The 20,950-nt window shown below is 41.3% G+C and overlaps 2 protein-coding genes across 2 annotated transcripts in view; both read left to right on the forward strand.

Annotated features, from left to right (window-relative positions):
* Positions 1–3,182: 3,182 nt before the first annotated feature.
* zw10 (zw10 kinetochore protein) lies at positions 3,183–20,575 on the forward strand. Its single transcript, XM_062049062.1, has 16 exons — positions 3,183–3,573; positions 7,859–7,993; positions 8,346–8,447; positions 8,554–8,631; positions 11,248–11,407; positions 12,883–13,035; positions 13,122–13,319; positions 13,396–13,532; positions 14,519–14,701; positions 14,781–15,007; positions 15,337–15,408; positions 15,502–15,671; positions 17,901–18,031; positions 18,095–18,226; positions 18,296–18,498; positions 20,255–20,575. Exons 1-16 carry the CDS (start codon positions 3,469–3,471, stop codon positions 20,373–20,375), a joined length of 2,307 nt encoding a protein of 768 aa, XP_061905046.1. The 5' UTR covers positions 3,183–3,468; the 3' UTR covers positions 20,376–20,575.
* Positions 20,576–20,901: 326 nt separating this feature from the next.
* Positions 20,902–20,950, forward strand: part of LOC133651113 (G protein-activated inward rectifier potassium channel 3-like) — a 9,859-nt gene continuing 9,810 nt past the window's right edge. Inside the window, exon 1 of the mRNA XM_062049063.1 lies at positions 20,902–20,950. This exon is cut by the window's right edge and continues 183 nt beyond it. The gene's annotated coding sequence lies outside the window, so the exon portion shown is untranslated.

Consider the following 20,950-nt stretch of genomic DNA (forward strand, 5'->3'; position numbering starts at 1 on the left):
AGTCACAAAGTTGCCGAGGGTCCTTAACCGGCATGCGACTGTCCTGTTTCGCGCCTGTACAAAAAAAAACAATAATCGATTTCTTCAGATTCCAGCAGCTGTCAAAGACGAAGTATCCTTCCAGCGACGGGCAGTCAAAGCCGAAGTGCTATCGATCGCTTGTCAATGACGTAAGAGGAAACATGACCACGGAAGTAAATGGGGGAGGGAAGGTTTTTGTAGAGGGAAGAAATTTGGCGTGACACGACCAACATTATTTTATTTTTATTTATTTTTATTTATTTTCATTATCATCAGAGAAATGTACATTGAAACAGTGTAGGTCTGACTTGGTAGGATATGTACAGCAAGTAGTGGACATAGAGAGAGAGAGAGATCAGAAAGCATATGAATAAAAGTTTCAATCAATCAATTTGTTGGAGCCAAAATTCCTTATTTGTTTATATTGTTTTTATTTTTATTTTCTCTAATTGATTGTTGGGTTCAGCATGTTTAATTTCCTTTTTGGCAGATTGCTCCGCCCACTTCCTGTTAGGAACCAGGAAGGGTTGACAGGGAGGTGACTGTTGCTATGGTGCGGTTACTATGGTAGCCTCTTTAAATTGGGTTCAGGTGTGAGCATGGGCACGGCGATTGGAGGACAAACAGTTTTCGACCGTGTTCGTGTTTGTGTCGTGACGTGTCATGTGGTATCGTGTTGTATCGTGCCGTGACAATGCTGTGATAATGTGCCATTCAAGGTCAGCATACTTTGTTATTTAAGCTACATTTGATTTAATTTAGATAGCTGGAATAAACGGATTGTCATATCCAAACACAGTTCTACAGTACTGGACATTCTATCATTTACACGCGTCAAACTGGTCAACACAGTCGCCCTCGGTACCAGCCCAAAGGTAAGGGCTGTACACAATCAATACAAAAACAGCACCAGGGGGTTGTAAACTCAAAGTAACTCTAATACAATTTTAGTAAATTATATTTATATAGCGCTTTTCTCTAGTGACTCAAAGCGCTTTACATAGTGAAACCCAATATCTAAGTTACATTTAAACCAGTGTGTGGGTGGCACTGGGAGCAGGTGGGTAAAGTGTCTTGCCCAAGGACACAACGGCAGTGACTAGGATGGCGGAAGCGGGAATCGAACCTGGAACCCTCAAGTTGCTGGCACGGCCACTGTACCAACTGAGCTATGCCGCCCCATGCAAAAATTTTTATATATATATATATATTTATATATATATATATAACAAAGTGCAAAGCCATAGGCTCACACAGTTTCAGTAAATAATTTAAATTTGGAACACAGCATCATACCAACATTTATTTATGTAAACATAAATATACCAATTGTAATCGCTTCTATTGTAAATGGGGACATCTCGATACCTTTGTCTTTGTCTTTGTGGCTTGTGCAGCTCTTTGAGACACTTGGGATTTAGGGCTCTATAAATAAACATTGATTGATTGATTGATTGATTGATTGATTGATTGATTGATTGATTGAAATATATGTACAGTATCTCATCACGGAAATAAATGATTTACAGCGTCTATAGCAGGGATGTCAAAGTCATTTTAGATCGGAGGCCACATGGAGAAAAATCTACTCCCAAGTGTGCCGGACTGGTAAAATCACGGCACGATAACTTAAAAATAAAGACAACTTCAGATTGTTTTGAAAGAAAACATTCTGAAATTGTACAAATCATAATGTTGTTGTGGTTTTGTTTTTACACTTCCATGTTGCGGTAATAGTATTCTATCTTTATTTGTCATTATTTATATTTTCTAAATAAATTATGTGATAATGTTCATCAGTCAACTCATTGGTGTTCATTTTCAATCTATCAAGATGAAAAAATGATATCAAAATTACAGGATGTTTTTTATGTAGTTTGATTATTTTCCTCGACTGATGTGCTTACATCATGTGGTTTATTTTGTAGATATGTAGCATCATCAACAAAGATACAAAGAATTGCTATTGCGACATCCAGTGGACACTTTTAGAACAGCTGTTTCTTTCATTCAAAAATTTCAGGTTAATTTTTATACTTAGCAAACTCATTCCGCGGGCTGGATAAAACCTGCTCGCTGGTCTGATCCGGCCCCCGGGCCGTACGTTTGACATCCCTGATCTATAGCGTAACAGATATAACAGTTATCAATCATAGTTTGACATTTTTGTTTCTAAAAATTATTATGAGTGTATATTTTAAGAATTACATATGTTATATATGTAATATATATTGTCCTTATTGTCCTAATTTCTACCTGTATTAACTCTTTTAGGATATAATGTTTATGAATTATGCCTGGTAAACACACTTTTACTAACACACCCATCAACCGAGCCACTTAAATCCGCTTAGCATAGTTTTTGTTTCACGAATGCTAAATACTAGTAAAATATCCGCATATTATTATGTTACACAACGTTGCCATCCACTGAAATAAGATGTAGTCAAAGTTATAATTGACAAAAAATATTTTGAGGCGGCGACTTGTCCAGGGTGTACCCTGCCTTCCGCCCATGTGCAGCTGAGATAGGCTCCAGCTCCACTATTGTTCTTTTCTTTTTCTTTTTTTTATAAATGTCTAATGAGAATGTCAATGAGGGATTTTTAATCACCGCTATGTTGAAATTGTAACTAATATTGATACTGTTGTTGATAATATTCATTTTTGTTTCACTACTTTTGGTTTGTTCTGTGTTGTGTTTGTGTCTCCTCTCAATTGCTCTGTTTATTGCAGTTCTGAGTGTTGCTGGGTCGGGTTTGGTTTTGGAATTGGATTGCATTGTTATGGTATTGCTGTGTATTGTTTTGTTGGATTGATTCATTTTAAAAAAAAATAATTAAAAAATAAATAAATAAATATAAATAAATAAAAATAAATAAATAAATAAATAAATAAATAAATAAATAGATTTTTTTAAAATGAGTATCGATTCTGAATCGCACAACGTGAGAATCGCAATTTGAATTCGAATCGATTTTTCCCCACACCCCTAATTGCTACCCACTGTGACGGAAATGTAGGACGGGGGGTTTGGAGGGAGTGTTATTATTTTACTTTTATTATTTTTCTGTAATTTTTAAAAAATTGTTGTAAAAATGTTTTCAATTATTTTTTATTTTATTTATTTATTAATTTTTTTTTTTTTTTTTTGAGGGAGTGGGGGGGGGCAAAAAAAGCCTGTTTTCTCAGTACCTGTATTATGATTTCCCTATCAAATGAATAAATAGATATTATTTAAAAATGAAATGGATGGATGGGATGGGTTTTCTGCAGATGAGATTGATCTTTCTCGGCTACCGTAGAACAAACATGAGTGGTGGGGGCGGGACTTCCTGTCCCATCAACTGAGACTCAAACACCCGCTTGGCGCGCGTTGGTCTGTCATATAGTTGTTTCTTTTTTAAACACTAGCAAAATATCCTCCACATTTTCTAGTGTTACACAATGTCGTCGTTTGTCACCGAAGTCCTCGCCAGCTCTGGCAAGCTCCAGAAAGAGGACCTGTCCAGTAAAATCAGCAAAATGTCGCGCAAGATTGAAGACACGAAGGTAGGAGGCGCCGTGCTAGCCTAGCCTAGCATAGCTAACCTGATGCTAAGTCGCTAGAAGTTTCGGGCGTGCATATAATGACGAAAAAAAAAATCAATGTTCACGTAATTAAACTGTGTGGCCTGCCTCCAACTATGACAAAGTTACACACATGCATTTGTCTGATAAAAGTTTTCGCACTTTTCTTTACTCACCTCAGCCTACGTGGCCCCGTTACACTTAATAACAGTTCACCACTATGTTGACTTTTTACTCCTGGCGTTACGGCGACTATACGTGGTAATGAGTTAATTTAGCCAGAATCTAGCACACTGTCATTATAGATAATATATTACTCATAATCGGTCGTGGTCAAAAAGACATACACATAAGTCAAAAGTACATACAATAAGCTACACTTAGGTAAAACGGAATCCGTCCTATTTGACTCCCAAATCAACCTAAAGAAAGTCAGTGACTTCACTATTAAAGTGGGTGACGTTGTTATCACCAGGAAAGATGAGGTCGCCTACCTAGGTTCCATTCTAGAGGCTAATCTTTCCTGTGATAAAATGGCAACCAAGGTAATCAAAAAGGTCAACCAACGAACGAGATTTCTCTACAGAATCTCCTCTGGTCAACAAAAGCACCATGAAGATTCTAGCGGGAACTCTCATTCAACCCTTTTTCGATTACGCATGCACCTCCTGGTACCCCAGCACCTCCAAAACCCTCAAATCTAGACTCCAAACATCCCAGAACAAGCTAGTCAGGTTACTTCTAGACCTCCACCCCAGATCACATCTCACTCCTAAGTGGGCTGGCTCAGGGTGGAGGACAGAGTAAAACAACTTGCACTGAGCCTAGTCTATAAAATCAGCTACACCTCCCTGATACCGAAGTACATGTCAAACTACTTCCAGAACGTAAATGACCGCCATAACCACAACACCAGAGGGAGCTCCACAAACCACGTTAAAACCCAGATTCCGATCGAACAAAGGTCTTAACTCATTCTCCTTCTATGCCACATCCATATGGAATGCACTCCCAACAGGTGTAAAAGTGCATCCCTATCCTCCTTCAAAACCGCACCAAAAGAACACCTCCAGTCAACTACAACCCTAGACTAACACCCTCCCGCCACCAGATCCCACCTCCCCGGATTGTAAATAATCAAATGTAAATAATCAAATGCATATACTTGTTCTTATGCTTTCTGAGCTCACTATGTTCTCTGCTCGCTGTACATATCCTACCAAGTGAGACCTACACTGTTACAATGTCCATTTCTCAGATTATATAATTGTTGATGACTGAAGTGCTGATATCAACCAAACCTAACTGTTGTTATCAGATCAGTCATACTGGAAATACGCAAAAAATAGAGAGAGATGTGCTGTCTATCATTCACAATCCCTATATAAGACATGAACACATGTGTTTTTCCTTTTTTATGCATTCTCATTCGTAAATAAATACATAAAAAGTCAGTCAATTGGGGCTCTCTTTTCCGCCCACAAATGATGTCCTTGTGGCTTGTGTAGCCCTTTGAGACATTTGTGATTAAGGGCTATATAAGTAAACTTTGATATAAAAAAACATACAATTTAAGTTTTTCCATTTTAATTGTTTTTAATTCTGTTTTTTTTACGTTATGCTTGTATAAGGTACTTTTTGGAAACCTTTATTTTGTTAGCACAGTCAGACCAGATGTGGCACACCGGGCTATTATTGTGAAAGTGTGCTTTGCTGCTGTTCTCAGCTTAATGTGTAAAGAAAGGACTTGACTGTAAACAAAAAAAAAAGAGAGAGCTGCTTCATGAGTTACTGTTACATGAATGATGTCGTTCACAACAATACAAACTGATGAGATGTGTTGTGGGTGTATGGATTGTTCTTGCTAGCTTTAGCTTTGTAGTTTAGCCGCTATTTCAAGTGACTGTCTCGAAATTGTTTCGTTTAGGGACATGTTTCGGGGATGATATAAGCGTTCCCGGAAACATTATTTTTAGGGGTGTAACGGTACCTGTATTTGTATTGAACCGTTTCGGTACGGGGGGTTCTGTACCGAACAAGTTTCCACACGAACATATTAAGTAGCCGCCTCCGCTTCCTTCTGCCTCTGTTTCTGTCAGTACTCTACACAGCACCCAGCATTGTCCCACCCACACAACCATCTGATTGGTTACAAACAGAGCGGTAACAGCCAATCAGCAGTGCATATTCAGAGCGGTAACAGCCAATCACCAGTGCGTTTTCAGAGCGCATGTAGTCAGTGCTTAGCGTTTAGCAGGTAAGCATTAGGCAGCGGACTCTCCCCAAATTATAATAAACACCTCCCAGTCAACTACTAGTAACATCACTATGAGCCCGTTGACCTTCTAGAAATATAAAAGGCATCTCGGCTCGCTCGCAGTCCTGGCTTGAGGTGAAGGCTAATTCGCTTTTAGCATAACATTAGCTCATTTTGCGGTGTGTGTGTGTGTGCGTGTGCGCGTTACGGACAGCAAAGCCCTGTCTGTTTGTTCTTTCACTTTACCTTTTTCTGTGTTGATTGAGCTGTGTTGTAGCAGCAAAAAAGGACATTATGTTAAAAATAAGAGTTTCTGTCTCTGATAGTTGATATAATAATGTAACTGCATCATAAAGCCTACATGAACTCCATGGTGTTCAGGGATGAATAGTCTCTCCTATTGCTATTGTACCATTTGTTCAGCTATAGTTACATTAATCATTAGAAATGCAGCAGCCTAGTTTTGAATGGCAGGGTCCCTGCTATCACATGTTGATAAAAAATATAACATTTACATAATAAATCAACTACAGGCTTCCCAAATGCTGTAATAAATTAAGCATGATGAGTTGACTTGAAACTGTTTAATGTTGCACTTTTTATATGTAGAAGAAAAGTTTTGTCATTTTATTTAATCTGAGCAACAACTTGAGGCAGTTTAATGTTGATTAACGTGGGCAGAATTATTATAGTGTTCCCAATGTTAAAAGGATAAAGCCATTGCAGTGTTTCCCATAAACTGCCAAGATACCTGTGGCGGTGGGGGCGTGGTCACCATGACATCATTGAGTAATTTGCATAATTTACTACAATGATATGATTTTCTCTAAAAGGCTCAAAAAATGTATACTTACTAATTAATAATAACAGTTTTGTTTTAAACGTCCTTCCGTCCATCCATCCGTTTTACAATATAATTACAACACTTTATGTACATATTTATATACAGATTTGAACAATAAGTTATTCACTGAAATATATTTATTAATTGTGGTTCTTACAAAAAATATATCTTATAAAAAATAAAAGCTAAAATGTCTCTTAAAGCTCTGCCCCTTTAATTAGTGCATACTAAATAATTTAACTTAAGCCTACTACTACAACCATATTATTTACCAGCAACATAAAGTGAAACAGAGGCAGAGGTGTCCTGCCACAGTCAGAAACAAATAAACAGAAAACAGTAGTGGTCAAATACAAATAAGGCAACAAGAGAAGTATCCTACACTTCTCTTTTGTAAAGTAAATCTGAACAGCCTATATGGGCATCTACATCAACTATATGATTTGCCTAAGAAGCTGGACAGGACAAAAAAAAAAAAAAAATAATAATAATTTTATTTTTTTATTTGTGGCGGACGTAATTCTTTCGTGGCGGGCCGCCACAAATAAATGAATGTGTGGGAAACACTCCATTGTTTACAAATTTGGTAAATAAATAACCAAAAAATTTATATTTTGTTGTTTCCTTACTGTACCGAAAATGAACCGAACCGTGACCTCTAAACCGAGGTACGTACCGAACCGAAATTTTTGTGTACCGTTACACCCCTAATTATTTTCCCAAACAAATGTTCCTTCTCCTCACAATGACAACCTTTAAGTCACATTTATGTAAATTTCCCTGCTATTATTTTGCTTTTATCAGCGGATGAAATTATGTGGACAAACCGCGGTTACTTCAATGTGGAAATCATTTGCCTTACTTTTTTTGTTGAGTTTAATGATTATTAAATAGTGCTGTGTCTAATAAAAAGTAGTAACCATGATAAGATCCCAAACTTTTAGTAGATGTTGTATTTTTTTCACTCATACGCTCACTAATGTTGCGCGGCCCATTAATTTTTATTTTTTTCTCGATGTAATATATTTTCATGATCGTGAGAAGCCATAATCAAAATCTAAATCTAAATTTGATTAATTGCCCAGCTCTAGTAGTTATTACCCAAAATCCATATTGTTGATTGTTTATATCATATTCATGTATGTGTTTGAACCTCATTATTGCAGGAAGAAGTGTGTGACATGATGAACAAGCGATATCGGGACTTCCTGCCAAACCTTCAAGCATCTGAAGACCTAATGGTGCAAGTGGACGACTTGTCCATAGAGATGGGGACTCTTAAAAGCTTTATCGAGACTGAGGTATGCATTATTATTGTGGTTAAACTGAATGGCACTGTTGACTGCAGCACGGTGGAGTAGTGCTCTGCCTCATAGTCTGGAGATCTCTGTGTGCCGTTTGCTTGTTCACCATCTGGCCCTCTCTCAGGTCCCTAAAACATGTAAGTTAGGTCAACTGGAGGCTCTAAATAGTCCATAGGTGTGAGTTGTTCTTTGTCTATATGTCCCCTGTGATTAACTAGAGACCAATCTAATTTGTATCTCGCTTGTGAACCTAATGAGGGACCGCTAGTACAGATAAAAAATGGTTGGAGCGCATACACTGAATGAAATTATCCTCAAGTTAAATTTGTGTTGTTTAAAAACCAAACAGGTGCGGATAAATATGCACGAGGCCGTTGCAGAGTACGCAACGTTGAAGCAACAGTTGGAGAAAAACACTGTGGTCATCACAATGCTTGGACACCTGAAAGAGGTACACAACAATGTTGTATGGACCAGGCCAGTTTTGCCATGACACCCTTGATCCTGTCGCACTTGCATTTGGTCAAAATAACCAAGTATGCATTTATGTCCCCTAGTTCCATAATTCAATGGAGGAGTACAGCAAAGCCTTGCAGGAGAAGAAGTATGTTGACGCAGCCAACCAGCTGGAAAAGGTAAGAGCATTTTGCATGGAAATAATTTACCTTTGGTTTGGTACAGCTGCTTACCGATTTTTTCACTCTGTACTAGTGTTTTCCCGATACCAATATTTTCGTACCGGTACCAAAATTATTTAGATACTTTTCGAAAAAAAGGGGACCACAAAAAATTGCATTATTGGCTTTATTTTAACAAAACATCTTATGGTAAATGAAATAGTGAACATACAAGACAACTTGTCTTTTATTAGTAAGTAAGCAAACAAAGGCTCCTAATTTAACTGCTGACATATGCAGTAACCTATTGTGTCATTTTCCATTCTATTATTTTGTCAAAATTATTGAGGACAAGTGGTAGAATCCTAAATGCTAGATCCACTCGACGTCCATTGCAACGGTCGCCCAGGGGGACCCCACATCTGCGGTCCCCTCCAAGGGTTATCCCATTGGGTTGAGTTTTTTCTTGCCCTGATGTGGGATCTGAGCCGAGGATGTCGTTGTGGCTTGTGCAGCCCTTTGAGACACTTGTGATTTAGGGCTATATAAGTAAACATTGATTGATTGATTGATTGATAGAAAATGAATTATTAATCTACTTGTTCATTTACTGTTAATATCTGCTTACTTTCTCTTTTAACATGTTCTATCTACACTTCTGTTAAAATGTAACAATCACTTATTCTTCTGTTGTTTGATACTTTACTTTAGTTTTGGATGATACCATAAATTTGGGTATCAATCCTATACCAAGTAGTTACAGGATCATACATTGGTCATATTCAAAGTCCTCATGTGTCCAGGGACATATTTCCTGAGTTTATAAACATAATATACATTTTTTTTTAAAAACGAAAGAAGATGTTGTGATGACAAAAAATATAGACGTAATCATAGTAGTATCGACTGGATACGCTACTGTACTTGGTATCATTACAGTGGATGTCAGGTGTAGATCCACCAGTGGCGTTTGTTTACATTTTGACGCCAATGAGCTACGGTGTGTAGTGAAGCATGTTTAGCTATTCCTCGTCCTGCAGGGATGATACTTGTAAGAAACTTACTTTATTTGTCGCCATGGAGGCGAGGATTAGTGATTTAGAAGTAGCTACAACACTGCCGACTGGGGCTGGACTTTAGCCGCTAGGTACTTTTCAGAGGCGTTATAGTACCGAATGTGATTCATTAGTATCGCGGTACTATACTAATACCGGTATAGTGTACAACCCTACTCTGTACACCTTAAAAGTGTTGAACAGGAAGTGTGCAATCTGTGCTGCAATGCACCTCCCCGAGCCCAAATAGTGTGACGAACAGCGGGCGAAAAGCCGAGCCATTTAACGCGGAAATCTATTCAAACGAAAGCACAGGCGGGAGTCATGGCTCGGCATAGTGCTTGAAGAAGCGAGAGATGTGAATCTTACAAAAACTTACGATTCAATTTGAAAAAAATAACAGAACCTTTGTTTTCTTATCCCTCATAAGGATTGTGAACAATTGACAAACATTTTTTACATGGCGATTTCAACACTCCCAATTTGTTAATGAAAACTACAACTAAGATGCATGTTACAGTTAAACCGCTGGTGTGTAATAAGTACAATAGTTACAGTATTAGCACTTTTTAGGGTCCAACAAAAGGCGAGACCGCAAAGACTGAACGGACTAGCCAACACACCATAAACCAGTGGTTCTCAAATGGGGGTACGCGTACCCCTGGGGGTACTTGAAGGTATGCCAAGGGGTACGTGAGATTTTTTTTAAATGTCTGTCAAAAAGAACTGTGAAAAGAAATGCAACAATGAAATATTCAGTGTTGACAGCTAGATTTTTTGTGGACATGTTCCATAAATATTGATGTTAAAGATTTCTTTTTTTGTGAAGAAATGTTTAGAATTAAGTTCATGAATCCAGATGGATCTCTATTACAATCCCCAAAGAGGGCACTTTAAGTTGATGATTACTTCTATGTGTTGAAATCTGTATTTATAATTGAATCACTTGTTTATTTTTCAACAAGTTTTTAGTTATTTTTATATCTTTTTTTCCAAATAGTTCAAGAAAGACCACAACAAATGAGCAATATTTTGCACTGTTATACAATTTAATAAATCAGAAACTGATGACGTAATGCTGTATTTTACTTCTTTATCTCTTTTTTTCAACCAAAAATGCTTTGCTCTGATTAGGGGGTACTTGAATTAAAAAAATGTTCACAGGGGGTACATCACTGAAAAAAGGTTGAGAACCACTGCCATAAACTATACACTACTGCCATCTACCGTCTTGGACTTGCAGCTGTAATTCAGACTCAGAAATGTGATCATGAAAGAAGATATAACAACTGGACAGCAGGTATCATGATCAGCTCATTTCAAAATGTTGCAATAAAAAAAAAGATTTTATTATCAAAAACAATTCATATTCATCAACACACACAAAAGTACCTACCGGTAATATTGGTACAGTTGAGTATCGGAATCAATTCCCTGGTACTGGGAATTAGTACCGTATTGGTCCCTAATTATTGTGTACAGTCAGGGAGAATATAATGCTCAATTTGGATATGATTGAGGCTCTCAATATATGCATGCCTTATTTTGACAAGTCCAAAGTCATTCTGGCTTCTTCTAGGTAAGGATCCGTCTGGAGTCCCTCAAAGACTGGAAGGCGTCCCAGCTGCCACTGCTCAGTGCCTTAGGCGCAGAGTTAACGGTGCAGAGGGAAAACCTTGTCTACCATCTGGGAGAAGAGTGGAAGCGCCTCGTCGTCTGGAAGCTACCTCCTTCAACAGGTAGACAAGAACGCTTTTATTTTACAGTAATAGGCATGTGATTTTTCCGTCCATAATCGGAAATCCGCCTTTATCATCTCTGTAAAAATATAAAAAAATATTTTCCGTTTTTCTTCGTTTTTTACAACCTACAATGTGTGTTAAAATCTTGATCCGTCTCTTTGCCATACCTGCCAACAACTACGGTTTTCCCGTAATGAATACGGTTTTTGATAATCCATTCCGGTTTGCGGCTGCAGTGGTAAAAACTAGAGATGTCTGATAATGGCTTTTTTGCCGAAATCCGATATTCCGATATTGTCCAACTCTTGATTACCGATTCCGATGTCAACCGATACCGATATATATACAGTCGTGGAATTAACACATTATTATGGCTAATTTTGTTGTGATGCCCCGCTGGATGCATTAAACAATGTAACAAGGTTTTCCAAAATAAATCAACTCAAGTTATGGAAAAAAATGCCAACATGGCACTGCCATATTTATTATTGAAGTCACAAAGTGCATTATTTTTTTTTAACATGCCTCAAAACAGCAGCTTGGAATTTGCGACATGCTCTCCCTGAGAGAGCATGAGGAGGTTGAGGTGGGCGGGGTTGGGTGCGGTAGGGGTAGCGGGGGGTGTATATTGTAGCGTCCCGGAAGAGTTAGTGCTGCAAGGGGTTCTGGGTATTTGTTCTGTTGTGTTTATGTTGTATTACGGTGCGGATGTTCTCCCGAAATGTGTTTGTCATTCTTGTTTGGTGTGGGTTCACAGTGTGGCGCATATTTGTAACAGTGTTAAAGTTGTTTATACGGCTACCCTCAGTGTGACCTGTATGGTTGTTGACCAAGTATGCCTTGCATCCACTTGTGTGTGTAAAGAGCTGTAGATATTATGTGACTGGGCCGGCACGCAAAGGCAGTGCCTTTTAAGGTTTATTGGCGCTCTGTACTTCTCCCTACGTCCGTGTACACAGCGGTGTTTTAAAAAGTCATACATTTTACTTTATGAAACCGATACCGATAATTTCCAATATTATATTTTAAAGCATTTATCGTCCGATAATATCGGCAGTCCGATATTGTCGGACATCCCTAATTTTTACTGTTTAAATTTTGACACTGAATAGTTTAATCATTTTGAAACATAAACTTCATGACTGCAAGATATTTATTTCATGCTATAAATCCCAAATGGCTATTCAGACAAAGGAAGTTAGCTAATAGAATAAACATTGTTTGTACTCTTTATGATGTTTGCATTTGGAGCAGTTAGAAGTGGAGAGGGAGTCGAAGAGATAGAAATTGGCTATTGCCCTCCTTGTCCCCCAACCAGGGCACTGCTCTCTGGACCTGGTTGAGGACCTGTGGCCCCTAGACCCCCTGCTTATTTTCAGTCTTTTTCATGAAGTTCAAATCACATGCCTGCAGTAAATTACGCATCGAAATTACGTTTTTTTCAAATGGGAATTCGCAACTCTGACCTGCAGAGCCTGCAGGTGTGGCCTCCTTCCTGAAGGTGGAGCTATTCCTGAGCCAGTCTTCCATGAAGGACAGTGGTCCTGAACGCCCTGCTGTGCTGTGCAGCGTCCTGCAGGCCATGGCCATCCAGAGAGACCCCCAGCACAAGATCAAACTCTTCAGTGAGCGCAAAGCACAACAGGAAACCTAATTGACAGACCTGTACTCGCTACCCAAGATGGCAGCCTGCATGCTGTCGTCCTTTCAGGCCAGGTGCTGCTGAAATACATGCTGAAGCCGGTGGTGCTGCACCCGTCTTTGGTGGTGAAGGTGGTGGAGCAGCAGGGCAAGGGGGTTGCCCTAACCTTTGAGAGCTTGAAGGAGTGCAAGGAGGAGCGCGTCAGTCCTTCGCAGGTCTACATCAAAATACTGCTGGTGCTCAAGACTCTCCACTCACTCCTGCTAGGTACAGCGTGGTGGTCTACAGCCTGACTTCTTGCCGGAAGGGAATGTGAGGATTGATTTGTTTTTGCTCTTTCCAGACATTCCTATTGGTGATAAAAAGCTGTCCGCCATTTTGGGCGAGCTGATATGGGAGGAGCTCTCGCGCTGCATCATCCACGAGTGTTTGCCCCAGTCCATCCCCACCAAAAGCAGCCAGCTGGAACAGTACGACACGGTACGTTGCACCTCGCACCAAGTTTAAGGAATTTTGCCTATCATTCACAATCCTCATGTGAGACGAGCACACATACGTATGGAGGTAAGAGGATTCGCTCTATTCCGCCTATTAAAGTGCTCTAAAAAACATCCAAAAGCCTCCATCAAGGTTTTATATACACGCTGTAATAGGCCTGGGCCGATATTCGATAAGTCAATTAACCGACTATAAATTAAAATTAAGTCGTTAAGTTTTCCATGGGCATGCTTCAAGAACATTCACGCTTTTCATCGGTTTCATCCACTGCACACGTTTGTGGTTTAACGGAATGAAAAGGAGGTGAATCATCTTGTCCTTCAAGTGTCTTTGACTCTTTGGGCAGCGATGCGGGGCCGCTGGCCCACGAGCATCACACAGTCTATGCCTGGCCAACCCGCTGCTCTTTTCCCGGTTTCACGCGGCTCTTAAGTTCATATCGAAGTTTGTGTGTTTTTTGAATGTGTGTGTTCGGCGAGCGAGATAGTCTGTAAGAGCGGTCACACAATCATTTTTAGGTCACTATATCGTCCAGCAAAATTTGTTATTGGCCCAGGCCTATGCTGTAAGTATATATGTAATATTTATATGAATATTTATTGGTTAATTTAGGCATACGGCGGCGTGTTAATTTTAGAGATGTATCACAATGTTCGCTTTTTCCTTCAACAACAACTCGACTAATCCTGGCAGACTTCATGAGAGACAACAAAGACTACTTTGGGACAATGATGATGCATTGTTGGTGGTTTTTGGTATGTTTTTTAGAAGGCTTTATGGGCACAATTGAGTACCCCCATTAGCTGCATTGCCTCGTACTTGCTGTATTGTACGACTTGGAATGCGTACATTCTACAAATGGATTGTGAATAACAGGCAAAATTTAAAAAAAGAAAAATAAAGAAGTGCAGTTCCCCTTTAACACGTGGTGTGGCGTCCGGTCATGTGGCCTACGGATCATCATGCAGGTGATCAAGGAGACGGAGGAGTTCGAGAAGTCTCTGAAGGAGATGGGGTACCTGCAAGGCGACTCAACGGACCTGCTCAAGTACGCCAGGAACGTGAACTGCCACTACGCCAGCAAGAAGTGCAAAGACGTCATCGTGGCCGCACGCAAACTCATGACCTCCAAGATGCACAACACCGTCAAGGTCCACCCTCGTTACTACCACTCGCGTGCTCTGCTTCTCTCCTTGTGCTTCACAAGTGCGTCCGACCCCTGCCGGTTAGATCTCGCCGGAGTGCAGGCTGCGTCTCCCCAAGCTGCCCGCTCCAGACACGTCGGTGCGGGCCAAACAAGAGTCATCCCCAAAGGAGCGCGCCGCCACGGAGAGCGCCGGTCAGCTGTCGTCGTGGAGCCAGTGTCTGCCGGCGTGTCGCATCAGCGAGTGGGTGCAGCAGCTGATGGAGCTGGCTGTCAACACGCTGTACGAGGCGGTCGGAAGCTCCACCCAGTGGTTTGTCTAACTTTCACCTCGCTATGTGAGCTACATGCTAACATTTTAACAGCAACATCAAGCTAGGTTAGCATATCCGCTGAAGAAAAACACCATCAAACTTACTCCATACACTTCTGTGGTGAGCTAGGTGGTTTTAAGATGTGTTGCAAAGCCTGTCTTGGTTTTGAACACAACTGTCCTCATGAAGTGATGAGTAAATATTTGGTGGTTTCAGGTTTTTCCTTCAGTGGAACAAACATGGATTTTTCAAACGTCCAGTGCTCTAGGGACACGTTACGTCATTAGAAAGACCTTGTTCTCATTTCTTCCTCTTGTGTTCTTCACAGTGCTTTGCAACTATTCTTCACTGTCAGAAACATCTTCCAGCTCTTCCAAGACGTCGTGCCAACATACCACAAGTGAGACTTTCTTTTGCCGATACCACACATTAAGTAATTTGGCTTTCAGCTTGAAGGTGATGACTCTTTTTTTTCTTTTTTTTCCCCCCCCAGGGAGAACCTCCTTAAGTTTCCCCACCTGGCCGCCATCCAGCACAACAACTGCATGTACCTGGCCCACCACCTCCTCACCCTGGGCCACTATTTCAGAGCCCACCTGCCGCAGCCCCTCAACCAGAGCATGTCTACCTTTGTCGACATGGTGCCAGGATTCAGGAAACTGGGTAACACATCACTTATTTGGAAGGCATGACCATTTATATTTATTAAGTACCCGTATTTTCTGGACCACAGGGCGCATCGGATTACACTGCCTATGAGCGGGTCTAGTCAGGTCTTTTTTCATACAAAAGACGCACTGGATTATAAGGCGCATTAAAGGGGTCATATTATGATTTTTTTCTAAATTTGAAAAATTTCTTTGTGGTGCACTTAACATGTAATGGTGGTTCTTTGGTCAAAATGTTGCACAGATGATGTTTTACAGACCATCTTCAAGTCGCTTTCTGACAGTCGCTTCAGGATGCGCCGTTTTGTGGGCGGGCTTTTTTACGTGGTTCACCTTTGGCACAGTCTTCTCCCCGTCATCTTTGTTGTAGTGGTGTAGCGTGCAAGGACGGGAGTGTAAGAAGTGTCAAAAGATGGAGCTAACTGTTTTAATGACATTCAGACTTTACTTAAATCAATAACGGAGCAGCATCTCCTCATACGCCGGAAATGTGTCCTGTGAAAAACCGTCCTAAAGTTCCTTGGGTGAATAATGTAAACTCTCTACACCTTCCTGTCTTCAGATGGTGGACTGTTTACACCATGCTTCTTCGAGGTTCATCACAAGCTGTCATACTTGCCAACCCTCCCGATTTTCCCAGGAGAATCCCGAATTTCAGTGCCCCTCCCGAAAATTTCCCGGGGCAACCATTCTCCCGAATTTCTCCCAATTTCCACCTGGACAACAATATTGGGGGCGTGCTTTAAAGACACTGCCTTTAACGTCCTCTCTCACCTGAAACCTTCACCCCTTAACAGCCGTATCTGTCCAGGCGTCCGCTTTTCCTCCATATATACAGCGTACCGCCCCAGTCACATAACAATGTAGCGTTGGACGGGTTTAACAATGGTCTTTACTCGAAGATGTCAATAAATGCTGACACGTTGTATGATCTTTTAACTGGTTTAATGATAACGCAAGGCATACTTGGTCAACAGCCATATAGGTCACACTGAGGGTGACCGTGTAAACAACTTTAACACTGTTACAAATATGTGCCACACTGTGAACCCACACCAAACAAGAATGACAAACACATTTCGGGAGAACATCCGCACCGTAACACAACATAAACACAACAGAACAAATACCCGGAACCCCTTGCAGCACTAACTCTTCCGGGACGCTACAATAACATCCAGGGCTTTTAGAGCTCAGCGCACAACTGCACACACAACAAGAAGGAGACGAAGCAGAAGAACGAAGAAGATACATGGCAACGACGAGTAAGAAAAAGAAATACGCTTGCAAAATGATTGGAAAAAATAATTTTATTATATCCAGAAAAGCTCGAAGGTGAAGGGGTATGCTGCCTGCACCTCAACCACGCCCCCGCAACCCCCGAATCGGGGGTCTCAAGGGTGGCAAGTATGCAAGCTGGAGAGCCATGACACACCATTGTGACTTGTATTCTCGGGTGGGATGGCCTTCTCTAGGAGAAAGTGTCATTGGTACATTTTTATTTACAAGGCTCTTCTGGGACTATTGCCCGAATACATTTGTGCATTTATTTCACAGAGAAGTACAAAGTCTTATGCACTGAGATCCAACAATCAGCTGTTGCTTCTCTGTCCCTGTTGCTCGCACTGAGCTAGGGAAACAAGCTTTTGTCTATGCAGCTCCTTGCTACAAAGAGACTGGAAGCTGACTGAAATGTTATCCTTAAATGCTTTTAAATTTAAACAGAGCATTTCAAGGAGGCTCAGTTATCCGTAACGGTTTTACTTGATGTCCATCCTGTCATTTTAATGTGTAATGAGAATCTAATTTTATGTGTAACTCTGCTGTCTCTTGAAAAAATAGGTTTTTAATCTCAATGGGATTTTTTTCCAGGTTAAACAAAACATTTTTATTGGTCTCGATGACATGTCTATACTGATATCGATAATCGCCCAGCTCTATTTAATAATTGCAGCTAAGTCTTGTTTTTCTAAGCAGTTGACATTTTTTGTCATGTTGCATAGGATTTTGCTGCTGATACTTCAAAAACAGCAATCTGTATAAAAGTTATACCCGAAGGTTGCCTACAGCCACAAACGTTAATGACAATTATTTTGGACTTGGTGCTAATTAGAGACTCGAGCAGTTACTTGCTTTTGTAGAACACGCACTTGACGACTATAAAGTGAACTGAACAGAGGCGTTCATTGCGGTCGCTTTTTTTGCTCTGTTTTTTGTCATACAGGCGCGCAGTGCTTCTTGAATCAGATGAACGTCCAGAGGGCGGAGCTGTTGGAGCGACTGTCCACCGCTCACAACTTCTGCAACCTGGATGAGGAGGACAACTACATGTCAGCCAGCAAGGCTGTGAGACAGGTGGGAGGGAATCCGTCTTGTGCCGCCTTTGCCGTAGTCCTTTAACACACCTGCTGTCTGCAGGTCACCCATCAGTTGAAGCAGCTGGGGACGGTGTGGCAGGACGTCTTACCGGTCAGCATCTACTGCAAAGCCATGGGCAACCTCCTCAACACGGCCGTCACGGAAATGATAGCCAAGATCATGACGCTGGAGGTTGGCTGCAGTTGCGCCGTGCACGACACTCGTAGGGCAAAAGTCCACATTCCCCTTTTTGCGCTCCAGGATATCTCGTCGGAGGACGGAGAGCACCTGCATACGCTCTGCCAGACGGTCATCGAGGACGGACCGCTGGTCTTCACCCCGCTGGCCGAGGAGCACAAGAACAAGAAATTTGAGGAGGAGGTTCCCCTCTACGTGAAGAAGTGGGGCACCTTCAAGGAGCTGGACATCGTGCTGCGGGCCAACCTCCAGGAGATTGTGGACAGGTAAGGAAACTAGCAGGCATCAGTGTCCATGCACTAAATTAGTCTGACTTCTTAAATAGTTAGGCACTAAATAAAGCCCATGGAAACAGCTTAATCCGATCGTGTTCAGTGTTTGAAAAGTCGGACTAACACACCTGGATTATGCGATTGGAAACCAGGGGCCGTACTTATCAAGCTTCTTAGAATTACTCCTAAGAAGTCTGCTAAGAGTTGACTTAAGAGTAAATAAATTCTTCGCTGAAAGCTGCACTTAAAAGTTAGTTATCAAGCATCTTACTCACACTTTCAGCGAAGTGTAGGACTGAATCTTAAGTGTCACACTCAGAGCTGAATTACGACATTACTATGTGCCGTAAACGGAATTTTAGGTGAAGTCATTTCTGTGTCCATAGAAATGAGCAATCACGGAAGGGAATCCGTTGTCTAAGAATAAAGAAATATCTTGGAAATATTTAAGTGGACAATGGGAGTGTATATTTTGACAATAAACTACAAAATAATACAAAACAAACTAGTCCCCGCCGGCACTCACGCTACCGCTCCCTCTCTTCTATCGCCCACACACTCACTGACGTCACTCACCTCACGGCCACACACATACGCTACTGTCATAACATTTTCTTTCCAATTCATTAATTAGGCAACTAATTTGAAACTGGTGTGGGTGGCTCTATATATACTAGCCCACTGCAGCCACATGCAGAAATCAACAAGGAATCGAAAAGTATTAAATCTGTGACAAAAATAATATCCGCTCTGTCTAAACGATACCGTTTGATCAGCTGCTCGTCATCAAAAAAAAACAAAACATTGTTCCGTTCCCTGAACGTTCGCGCACGTCTCTCTCGCCTCAGTGCTATCCCCTGCTGGCAACTCCTAACCACTTAAGACACCTCTGAAGGTCTCTTAAATATCGTGGAGAGTAGGAGTGATTCTTAGACTTAAGAACGTTGATAAAAAGCTTTTATTCTTAAGTTTGAGAGTAGGACTAAATTTCGCAAATTCTCAGGACTTAAGTGTAAAATGGCACTCTAAGAAGCTTGATAAGTACGGCCCCAGATCTCTCAAGGGGCTGGGTGCGGCAGGCCAGTTTAGAAACCCTAGCTCAGAGCAGGGATGACCACGCCCCGACTTCACACGTAGGTGTGGAAATGTTAAGAAAGAAAACTATTTAAGGGAATCAATCAATGTTTATTTATATAGCCCTAAATCACAAGTGTCTCAAAGGGCTGCACAAGCCACAACGACATCCTCGGTTCAGAGCCCACATAAGGGCAAGGAAAAACTCACAACCCAGTGAGATGTCAATGTGAATGACTGAGAAACCTTGGAGAGGACCGCAGATGTGGGTGACCTCCGCCCCCTTCTAGGGGAGACCGGATGCAATGGACGTCGAGTGGGTCTAGCATAATATTGTGAAAGTCCAGTCCATAGTGGATCTAACATAATAGTGAGAGTCCAGTCCATAGTGGGGCCAGCAGGAGACCATCCCGAGCGGAGATGGGTCAGCAGCGCAGAGATGTCCCCAACCGATGCACAGGCGAGCGGTCCACCCCGGGTACCGACTCTGGACAGCCAGCACTTCATCCATGGCCACCAGACCTGTGCCCCCCCCCCACAAGGGAGAGGTGGGCAGAGGAGAAAAGAAAAGAAACGGCAGATCAACTGGTCTAAAAAGGGGGTCTATTTAAAGGCTAGAGTATACAAATGAGTTTTAAGATGGGACTTAAATGCTTCTACTGAAATCTGTTCTCAGGTGGGCTGACGGCAAAGGCCCTCTGGCGTTGGCGTTCACATGTGTGGAGATGAAGAGTCTGATCCGAGCTTTGTTCCAGAACACGGAGAGAAGAGCGGCGGCTCTTACCAAAATCAAATAAAGCAGCGCCAAGAAGGGACTTAAGTTTGTGGTATTTGTTGGGATGTAAAAGGCACATGTTTTTGGCTCTGCACATGTTATCTATGGCCGGACGCACATGGAACTCGTTAGCGGGCCAATGCTAACAGTCACAGTGGCCGAGATACATGCATGAAGGAGCCAACTTGTGGACAGGGAGGGTGGACCGTTCACATTTGAACCGAACTCTCAGTACCTGGAAATCAAAGGTGCCAATTTTGTGTGTTAATAAATATTGTTTGTAAATACAATCACATTTTTTTATTGCAACTTTAAAAAATGAGCTGATTATAATAACTGCTATCCAGTTGATGGCAGTTGTGTAGAATTTATGGTGTGTTGGCTATTCACTTCAGTCTTTGGTGAATGTAGTCCTTTGTTGCGCACTAAAAAGTATTAATACTGTAAGTATTGTAATTATCACGCACCAGCTTTTTGATTTTAACGTGCATGTTAGTTGTAGTTTTTTACTAACAAATTTGGAGGCGTTGAAATCGCTGTGTAAGACCGGTAATGCTAATCCGTAGCATGTCAATGGCAAAGCCAATGTATGTTAGC

The sequence above is a fragment of the Entelurus aequoreus genome, linkage group LG05 (genome assembly GCF_033978785.1).
Source record: "Entelurus aequoreus isolate RoL-2023_Sb linkage group LG05, RoL_Eaeq_v1.1, whole genome shotgun sequence".
Classification (NCBI taxonomy): Eukaryota; Metazoa; Chordata; class Actinopteri; order Syngnathiformes; family Syngnathidae; genus Entelurus; species Entelurus aequoreus.

Coding starts and splice junctions, on each gene's coding strand:
- zw10 (XM_062049062.1), top strand. CDS start 3,469: ATGTCGTCGTTTGTCACCGAAGTCCTCGCCAGCTCTGGCAAGCTCCAG. Junction 7,994..8,345: donor AAAGCTTTATCGAGACTGAG/GTATGCATTATT, acceptor AAAACCAAACAG/GTGCGGATAAATATGCACGA. Junction 13,533..14,518: donor AGCTGGAACAGTACGACACG/GTACGTTGCACC, acceptor ATCATCATGCAG/GTGATCAAGGAGACGGAGGA.